The sequence below is a fragment of the Hippocampus comes genome, unplaced genomic scaffold (assembly GCF_001891065.2).
Source record: "Hippocampus comes isolate QL1 unplaced genomic scaffold, H_comes_QL1_v1.1 scaffold345, whole genome shotgun sequence".
NCBI lineage: Eukaryota > Metazoa > Chordata > Actinopteri > Syngnathiformes > Syngnathidae > Hippocampus > Hippocampus comes.
This window is the reverse complement of record NW_017805538.1, coordinates 346391-356851: the sequence shown is the minus strand read 5'-3', so window position 1 is coordinate 356851 and position 10461 is coordinate 346391. Positions and strand designations below refer to the sequence as shown.

General features: G+C 41.8%; 2 protein-coding genes across 9 annotated transcripts in view; one reads left to right on the top strand and one right to left on the bottom strand.

Moving 5' to 3' along the window:
- Positions 1–8663, bottom strand: part of LOC109520893 (lysine-specific demethylase 6A-like) — a 50133-nt gene extending 41470 nt beyond the window's left edge. For all 4 annotated transcript variants that reach the window (XM_019878453.1, XM_019878456.1, XM_019878455.1 and 1 more), the window contains exons 1-2: positions 8460–8663; positions 8277–8340 (exon numbers count right to left, since the gene is read on the bottom strand). In XM_019878453.1, coding sequence (XP_019734012.1) covers positions 8277–8340; positions 8460–8638 — 243 coding nt within the window. In that variant the 5' untranslated portion in view covers positions 8639–8663. The remainder of the gene's footprint in view (positions 1–8276; positions 8341–8459) is intronic.
- A 108-nt stretch (positions 8664–8771) lies between these two features.
- Positions 8772–10461, top strand: part of LOC109520895 (FUN14 domain-containing protein 1) — a 15679-nt gene continuing 13989 nt past the window's right edge. For 2 of the 5 annotated variants that reach the window (XM_019878462.1, XM_019878460.1), the window contains exons 1-3: positions 9428–9467; positions 10009–10177; positions 10275–10350. In XM_019878462.1, coding sequence (XP_019734021.1) covers positions 9443–9467; positions 10009–10177; positions 10275–10350 — 270 coding nt within the window. In that variant the 5' untranslated portion in view covers positions 9428–9442. Of the gene's footprint in view, positions 8878–9375; positions 9468–10008; positions 10178–10274; positions 10351–10461 lie in introns of those variants that run through there. The other 3 variants (XM_019878464.1, XM_019878463.1, XM_019878461.1) reach the window with 3 other exon arrangements.

The window sequence follows — 10461 nt, the reverse complement described above, 5'->3', positions numbered from 1 at the left end:
CTTCGTTCAATGTTGTCAACTAATATCCGGATTAATTTTATGCAAATTTTCCTCAATTCTCCTGAGAAATTTTCATAAAATTTTGAAAAACCCGGAAGTCCGGGAAAATCCGGAGGACTTTCATCTCTGTACATAGAATGCCCAAAGGGCAGCCAACTGGCTGGATTCGTTTCACCACTGATCTGTAAATGAGGAAAACTCTGGTTTGAACAACACAACTCAGCAATGACCGTTTGCATGCTAACGTGAAGAGAACCACCACATTCCATTTGAACAAGGTGGGGGAAGCGCCTCACCTTGCTGCATTTACAGAACAATGTTGACAAAATGGATCGTTGAGTTGTTGGTTTTGTTGTTGGTCCTCTGGGTGTTCTGGAGGGGTAAGAAAATCCTGGGACTTCTACTAAGGCCAAACAAAAAAGTTGTATCATGTTTCCTCCTCCGCGCTCGGTTTTTACTCGGCCCATGGTGTTCATCAAATAGTTCGCTGAATTTTTTCGATACGTCAATGGATGCTATTTTCTTAACATTACGGTGCGAGCATACGACTAACACAGAAAACGCGGTTTAAACTGTCGTCGGAGATCGCGGCCGCCGCCATGTTTCAATGTTGTTGACAGACGACAGGGCAAACGACGCACACGCTCAACGTGAATATACGAGAGTTTGCAACGATGTAAACCCTCTACACAAAAATGTAGAGGGTTGTTTGAAAAAAATGCCGACCGTAATTTTTTTTTTCGACGTAGAAATTCTCGGTCGGTCGGGTTACCGGAAACACACTACTTTTTTTTCTACGCCTAATCCGCACGATGAGCAATAGCCATTACTGACCTTTATATGAAACAAACAGAAAAATACAGCTACGAAACAGATATATCTCTGTTTGGATTGGACTTGATGATGTTCATGTGCGAGAAAGCAGACTTGCACAAATAGGTTGATCCAAAAAGAGCTGTTGGGTTCAAAGCACATCTTCTGAGAGTGGGATACTTTTCTGCCACCAGTAGTTTCCACAGCACTAAAGTGATCCCTCGCTATTTCGTGCTTTGATTATCAGAGCCTCTGTGCATCGCGGTTTTTTTTCCCCAAAGTACTGTATTCCGAAAAAATGCCGAATGACTCAGAGGTTTTGTGCATGGCTGTAACTTGATTGGTTCCCAGTGCCGACGTCGACCTATGACATTACGAGTGGATCTATCCCATGATGCACAGCCATGTTGATTGGCTGTTAGTACGTGTGCTTCATGCTCGAGCGCCCGTGTGTGTGTGTGTGTGTGTGTGTGTGTGTGTGTGTGTGTTTGTGTGTGTGTGTGTGTGTGTGTGTGTGTGTGTGTGTGTGTGTGTGTGTGTGTGTGTGTGTGTGTGTGTGTGCAAGAGAAGTACAGAGAGCTGGGGCAAGTGCACGAGAGAGAGAGAGAGAGAGAGAGAGAGAGAGAGACTGCACAGGTGATTGGGCTTCTCCTTAATTGTTTAATCATAAACACATTGGCTACTCATCACGGGATAGCTAGCCAGCAGCTCGCTGGAGGGTAATGGAGGCTACACTGTCACAGCTTCATCAAGACAATGCTAATGAATGTTAATTACTGTATAAGCAGTGATAATTTTACAGTTTGAGCCCTGCGAGTCCCAGGGACTCACTGATCAGAAAAGTATGAGTCCCATTATGCATTTAGAGAGTCCCAAATTTCGAATTCTGAAATGGTCTACTTATTCAATTGCATATGATAACACAAACAACAACAATATACATTCATAATAGGTTTATTTTTATATCACAATTGTAAATAGCACAGCCACCTTATATATATATATATATATTGCACTTGTATATATATTGCACTTGTATTGAACTGTGTACAGCTCTCTTTATCTACATTTATTTTTGTGCTTGCAAACACTGTTTTTCTTCTTTCTACCCCCCAAATTTGCTGCTGTAGACTGTAAATTTCCCCAGTGTGGGACAAATAAAGGATATCTTATTTCTTATAAACAAATGCTGCAAAAAATTTAATAATTCAGGCATACAAGATTTGCTGAGAAATAGGGTATTATTTCATCCCATGGTTCAGTCTTTGAGTTCATAAATTCTCCTCTCTTTACTCTGCTGCCAATGATGCAAGGCCTTCTCAAAGTCAATTTATCATCGCAAAAAACTATCCAACTTTAGCTGCTTCCTCTGTGATATCTCCGCAATAAACTTTCGCAACACTTGTTCGCAACACTTGTTTTAACGTTACACAACTTGGCAATCGTCTGCTTCCCGCGAGGTGAAGGCCGAGCTCGCCAATCTCGTCTCACAAGAACGGAAATCTCATCACGTGAGATCACTTAACGCGAGATCAAAACAACAATGGCGGCGATGGTCAAACTGCGATCGTTGCTGGAAAAAAAGATTTACCGTAGTTTTTTTTGTTTTGATTGACAAATTTCCTTGCATCCCAAAAATGCACGTTATTTGGAAATGTGCGTCCAGCGGGAAAATTATGCTTCTAGGACGCGGGACGCAGAGGTAACGAGATGGCTGTATAAGGTTTTATAATTAAAGATTTAAGTAAATATGTGTACTGCTATTGCAACACTGACTTCCTGTCATGTCATTAAAAAATAAATAAATAAATAAATAAAAATAAAAACTAAAAAATCCCCCCCGCCCCCCGTCTTGACTATTTGACGTGATTGCCCCGACATTAACCGTTCATTGTCTTACGCTAGATTTCAATAAATAACATACACACTGTAAATAGTTTTTGGGGACGAAAATAAAATGATTTTCGGACTTCTACAAATCCAATAGAATACACTGATTTGCATATCACGTTCACCTTATATTTAATTGATTTCACTACAAAGACAAGATAAGTAATCTTGCTGTATTAAAGCTGTATTTTTATTTAAGCAAATAATAATGAACTTAGAATTTCATGACAGCAACACTTTCCAAACAAGCTGGGTCAGGTGACAAAAAAAAAAAAAGACAAAGTTGAGGAATGCTCATCAAACACCTGTTTGCAACATCCCATAGGTGAACGGGCTAACGTAATAGGTGGGTGCCATGACTGAGTATAAAAGAAGTTTCTCTGAATTGCTCAATCATTCACAAGCAAAGAAAGATGGAGCAAGGTTCACCTCTTTGGTTACAACTGTGTGAGAAAATAGTCAAACAGTTTAAGGATAATGTTCTTCAACATACAACTGCAATAAATTTAGGGACGTCATCATCTGCGATCCATAATATCAAAATGTTCAGAGAATCTGCAAAAATCACTGCATATGTAAGTGACAAGCGTGAAAACCAACACGAATGCCAGTGACCTTCGATACCTCAGGCAGCACTGCATCAAAAATCGACATCAATGTGGAAAGGATATCACCACATGGGCTCAGGGACACATAAAATACAGTCGATACAGTTCAGTGCTACATCCGTAAATGCAACTTGAAACTCTCCTATGCAAACCAAAAGCCATTTATCAACAACACCAAGAAACACCGCCGGATTCTATGGGACTGAGCTCATCGAAGATGGACTGATGCAAAGTGTATTGTGGTGCGAGTCCACATTTTAAATTGTTCTTAGAAACTGTGGACGTCTTGTCTGAAGTGGAAAAGTATCATTCAGACTGTTATGGACGCAAAGTTAAAAAGCCAGCATCTGTGATAATATGGAACTGTGTTACTGTAGTCCCAATGGCATGGGTAACAGACACATCTGTGAAGTCACCATTAATACTGAAAGGTGCATACACATTTTTGAGAATCATATGCTGCCATCCAAGCAACATCTTTTTCATGGACACCTCTGCTTATTTCAGCAAGACAATGCCAAACCACATTCTGTATGTTACAACAGCGTGGTAAAATTGAGTGGGTACAAGACTGTCCTGCCTGCAGTCCAGACCTGTCTCTCATTGAAAATGGGTGCTGCACTATGAAGCGTAAAAGCTGACAATGGAGACCCCAGAATGTTGAAAAGCTGAAGCTTAACATCAAGCAAGAATGGGAAAAAATTCCACTTACAAAGTTTCAACAATTAATATCCTCAGTTCCGAGATATTTTTTGATTACTGTTAAAAGAAAGGTGATGTTAGACAGTGGTGTTTGCCACTGTCTAACATCACCATCAAGACCCTGTCCCAAGTTTTTTGGAATGTGTTACAGCCATAAAATTAGAAACTAATAATTATTTGCTAAAAACAATATTGTTCTTTCAGTTTCAACATTCAATGTCTTGTCTTTGTAGTGTATTGAAATATAAGTTGAATAAGATTTGCAAATCATTGTATTCTGTGTTTATGTTTAACACAATGGTATTACTGGTTAGCACATCGACTTCGCAATGCAGAGGTGCAGGGTTCTGGCCTTCCTGTCTGGAGTTACACCGGGAATTGGGTTTGTAGTAAGCCACGTCATTCAACCACGATTAGATTTGTGACTGGATGATCAAGCAGGTGGAGGTGAAACTTCGGCCGACCTTTGCAACAGCTTTCTGTTTTTGCATTCAGCCATGGAGAAATACAACTTGTTTTCAAGTTTACAGCAATATGTTCTGCTATCCTGGAAATCCAGACTCATCGCTGTACAAGCGATTGAGTCTGGTGGCTAGTCAGATCAAACGCATTTCTGAAGCGCGGCAAAACAATCAGCGAAGAGCAGATGGGATGATTGGTGAAAAAAACATGTCTTTTGAAATAAAAGCTTCCAGTGCCGTCAATTGCTGGGGGTTTTAATCACACTATGTGTTTCTGGTGATTTCAAATTGAGTTAAATGCTGAATGAAACAAATTCTTGTCTCTCCGACGTGCCATTTTGAATGTTAAGAGGGTGGATTACCGCCGCCGAAGAGTGACATTGCTCACGAAGGATACGTCACAGCAAGTAAACGAATGATTGGACTGTTTGTTAAGAACTGAGGACCAGCCACGGTGAAGGGCTTGGTTTCAGACACACTTTCTTAGTGGGTGTGGCATATATCGAAAATGGTACAAAAATAGGTGTTTTTTTTTCTCCGTAAATTTTCTGCTTAAGTCAAATTTGTGGGTGTTCAAAACTTGAGGTTCCACTTTACGGCACAAAAAGAATATAGTTATCATTTAAGCCTTCGAAAGAAAATGAAAGGCTGTGAAAGAGAATTTCCGCACCGAATAGCCCGGAGATTGCTTGCTTTCAAGGATTTTGCTTGTGTCATTACAACATCCACTTTCGGACGTGTTTTTTCATGACAAAATGATTTAGTCTTATAAACTTTGGTCAATTTTTGGGCCAAAAAATTCAGCACATCCCTATAATTTACTTCCATAAACACGACGCCACTGGACTTCGTGGTTTGTGTGCATGTGTGTTACCTCAAGGACATATTCCATTGACATTAGAAGTAATATTTGTTTTATTTATCTGAGTGAGTACATAAAAATATTGAAATTAACAAAAAAAGTGTGTGAATATAGCTCAAGTCTTTTAGTCAAGCTGGACCACTTCACAATACTTTCTTGACACCAATTACTTCGTGTGCATTATTAGACAGGCTTTGGTGCTACCTTGTGGTATTATGGGGTGATACAGAAAGGGAACAAAATTTGCATTCAGGTGACTGCTCAGCCCAAAAAAAAAAAAAAAAAAAAAAAAAAGTGCAATTCAAAATCTGGCCATGCGAAATGGCAGGGGTTCAGCGTAAAGGCACTTTACTAAACTAGGCACTTAAAACAGGCAGTATAAATTGGAGCCTTGTTCTAAATGAAGCGTGCCATCAGAAATGTGCAGGTGACATGACGGATGAGAGTGGCTAGTGATGAAAAAAGCGGAAGGGGCGTGGCCGGGACGGGGCGTGGCCTGGACGGGGGCGGGGCCACTTACAAAAGTGGCACTTAAAGATGAAGTGTATTCAATTCACACACTATTTGAAACTTTAACAGAAAAAAATCCCAAGATTTTTCACTATTCTTTCAAGTGAAAATTTGTGCAGTTTTGCTTATGCATTCCTGGTGAGCACCAATATGTAACTTCAAATTTGCTGCTCAAAATCAAAACTAAAAAAAGAAACACATTCCCTGCCATATTTAAGATTTGTTCATTACTTGTATTCATAAAGTGTTGTGTAAATGTGATAAAACGCTGTTGATTCTTACCTCATACAGTGATAGTGAAGTCCCACACTGTTTACTATACTGTATATGGGTTATGAATGTATTTTATTATATAAAGTCTATTTACCGTATATACAACAATATACAGTTTCATGAGGTAGAATACTTATTTTCTCTTCATTTAAGCTTTTGAGCAAGCGCTAAAAGCTTATTGGTCCTCTGCGTATTTTTCCACTCTCTTTTTAGCCAACTCCTCTTGTTTTTACACATGCTCCAGGCTGTCGAAAAGCGCTTGAGATCGAGTAGTCACTTTTCAGGAAAAATGTCTGTTTTCGGTGTTTCACCGAGGTTGCGTGACTCTGTAAAGCTTTCCATCCTCTCGATCTGTATAGAATGACATCGTGACACACTGTACACAGAGCTTTACCGGCGACATCGAGCTTTTTCACGAAATCCGACACAAGCACAATGGTTCCTCTTTACTGTTTCCTACTGGGGACACCGTCAGCTTTCTATCCAACCAGTCCCATCGAAACGTGTTTTTCAGATCTGCATCTATCTGACGCACTTTAGCTTCGTCGCGAGTCTCGATAACATTCGGCATTAGCGAGAAAGGGGTTTCGGAAGGCGAACACGGATTGGTTGTGATTTGCATTTGCCGATATAGCGACCAATCACAACAAGTAAGACATTGGTTTTAGCCCGTATAGGAAGTAACGACAAACTAACGCTTCGCGATAAAAACGGGATTCAAAAGACAAGTCCGGACCCCCTCCCCACCCCCCAGATTTTTTTTACAGATTTGGAACAATATAAAATAGGTCCATTTTGACTGGAAAAAAAACGGAATTCCGCCAAAACTCGGAAAAATCTCATCCCTGCATGAAGGAGCTGATAAATTACAAAGTCTTCTCAGGCATGAGGTGTGCACCTGCTCCATCACTGACCCTGGCTGTAACTTGGCAGCCACAACAAAGACAAGATTTTTGTACATACAAGTGCATTCATCACCCAGACCTTTGACTGCATTCTCTAACAAGTCTGGGGCCTGCTGCTGACTCGTGTGCAGCGACTTGAGCAGTGAGCCCCTCCTGGTATCCTGCACCACCTAGCGAGTAGATTTGTGGATAGCTCCTTAAAAGTGAGAGCATCATACATTTGTACACAATAAGCGTAATTCAATTACCAGGCTCACGAAATTGTTTGTTTGCTCAGAAGTGTTAGGGAGTGGATGGGCTGAATTTTTTTTTTAAACAGAGAAGACAATGCAACAAAGAGTGGGTCTTAAACCAAAGTCAACTCCATGTATAACAAATTCTAATACACATAAAGCCCAGCAAACACGTGCCTTCAACGCACCACAACTGATGCCACCCGACACATCAACAGAGTTCCATCACCAGTCCGCCATGTCCCCGCCATCTTGGAGAGCCATTATTAAACGTTATGTGAAACGTTTGTAAAAGTCGAACCCGACCACAATGAGACACACCGCGCGTCAGTGAGGGCGATCCAACGAATTTAGCATTTACACTTCCGCCACAGCAGTCAGCTGAAAAACGCCTATTTTGAGCACCCCAATCTGGAGACTGTTCGTATTGTTTTCGTGATCGTGCATCTAAGCAAGCAGATGAAGCTCAGCCAGCACACAGTATTGTTTTGCGTTTAGATTTGGCACGACACCACACAATAAACACACGCAACGTCTTCCACGTAGTGAGGGAACAATCGTTCGACTCGCGTGCTGGGTAAAACCGTGACGACGTTGTGTTGTGGTGCGACGAGAACGTCAGTCACAGCAGGTCCACTTTGACACGCTGAGCGGAACGGCCGACATTTCCCTGTAACGTAGCACTCCGTAGTTCATAACACAAGCACGACTAAACATTTCAACGCCAGCGAGATGTTGTAAACTACACGTTGGGGTACTTGTAAACGACAGAGCCGGAACAGAATGGACGCAGGTGCAGGGTCGCTGATCACCGGATGAGGGGAGCTAACGATCATGCTAGTATGCTAACACATAGGCTAACTGGCCTCCGTCTACTCTGCAAGAGGGCCGCTTGCAAGCAGGTTTGCTTTGGGGTCTGATTCCCCGCTGTACATTTTACTTGACTGGTCGAGCTGAGTAAGCCCCGCAGACTAGAGTGCACCTTTGGTTGAACACAGCATCTACTTTCGATGTTCTACCTTCATCAACAGGGCCTTCGTTCTGGCGCCATCTTCATGAAGCTTCTGAAATCCAAATAGTGAGCTGCAAGCAGAAAGACAACATAGGCGGCTCGGCGTTAGTTGCGAAGCGCCTCGGCATGCAGGCGAAGAAATCCACTCGATTTCACACAACACGTGAAGACACGGGCATGCTGTTCCCACCTGTCAATCCCGGCCAAACTGTCCCTTTCCTGGGCTGTCAGTGTCGGAAAGTCCTCCTCTGTTTCACTCGCTTTTCCCGCCGCCATTTTCTTTTCCTCATCACCACCATCAGAAGCTGAGCCGAGACTCCGAGCAGCAGCGCAGGCAGCAACGGCGACAGACACACTGCACGATTGCATGGAAAAATCCCAACGCAGGGGCGATCGTCTTACTCCACCGAATCAAACAGAGGCAACCGAAGAAAGGCAAACAATCAAAAACTTTTTCCCAGTCTGAAAAGATGCGAATCGATGTAGTAATTCCTTTCCGGGGGACAGCAGCGCTGTGCGAGCTGATCTTCAGGCGTTACATTTTTTCTTCCCTAAGCGAGATCATACCGTGGCTCAACTGCGACTACCCGAACACATAATCCAAATGTGTAAGTACAGTATTGCTCAATTAAACGCGTTTCGGCCGAGAAGATAAAGTTGTTTTAATTGTGTCACCGAAGCGAACCCACGCGCCGTCGTGGCCACGCCCTAACCCTGTGTTTTAGCCAATCAACATGCGTGCATCCCACCATATGACTTATTTGCCATAGCTTCTCGTTTTAAATAATATACTGTACATCATCCGTGTGCAAACAAGTATGCGTATGGAGTCTGATAAACTGAAACCTGATCAGAACTTTGTCGATAACACCTCTCCGGTCACGACATTAAAGCCAAGTTTCACAAAGTACGACGGCATCTTGATAGCTAATTGTAAATATTGAGATACTTTGTCCCGAGGTGTCAAATGTAGATTCTATCCACGCCATTCATGCAATGTGAATTATGTTAGAACTTTCAAATGTGTTGCCACATGCCCGGAATCCGCTCCCAACAAGAAAGAAAGATCCCGATATTTTAATAATAAACTTGTCGGGCTTACGTGGCATGGCATCATCGTGTGGGCGCGGCTTATTTTGTCAACATCCTGTTAAATTCTCCAGCCCCTCCAAAATGGCGACCGTGGACCAGAGGGAAGGTGCGCAATGATTTTTGTATGAATTACCGACGGAGTCGCTTCAAATAATTAGATACATTGAGAATATGTAGTCTCTGTACTTAGTCCCTAATTGTTATTGAAATATTTGCCGTAGTCATTTGATGATGACTTGCCAAAAATACTGCATCCGAACCCCATTATTATGACGTTTTTATTCCAGCTATTTAGTGGTTCTATATATAAATTCGAAGGTACCTGTCAAGAGCTGAATCTTTGGCTCCTGCAGGTCGTTCCTTATGATGCCGTGCTGAAAAAGAATTCAGGTCAACTTGAATTTTTCTTTGTGAACCTGATCTTTAAGATAAGATAAGGAAACATTTATTGTCTCACAATGGAGAAATTTGCACTTTACAGCAGCTAAGTTTGGAGGGAAGAAGTAGTAAAAGTAGAAAACAAGTATTTGCCTGCACAAAATACATTTTTAAAAAATGAAAAAAAAAGAACTGTACACAGTACAGAATGCAATATAAAAATACAAAATATGAGATACTGTATAAGCATATTATTCAACTCATATCAGCAGGGCAGGAGGAGCCGGGGAGTGACGAAGAGGTGTACGAGGTGGTGGATCTGACAGAATACGCTCGGCAGCATCAGTGGTGGAGCAGGATATTTGGGAACAATTCTGGGCCTATAGCTGAGAAATACTCTGTCGCAACCCAGCTCATGATGGGAGGGCTCACTGGATGGTAAACGTTAAACTTCATATATTTGGTTCAGTGGACTTCCATAGAATGTATAATATTACCATTCATCATTTGTCCGCCCTCCACTCAATGCATGCAGGTGTGCTGGTTATATCTTCCAGAGAGTGGGTAAAGTGGCCGCCACTGCTGTCGGTGGAGGGTTCCTCCTTTTACAGGCAAGACATCCACATTTTTGAGTTTTTATTTTTTATATATATATATATATACACACACACACACACACACACACACACACACACACACACACACACATACATATATATATC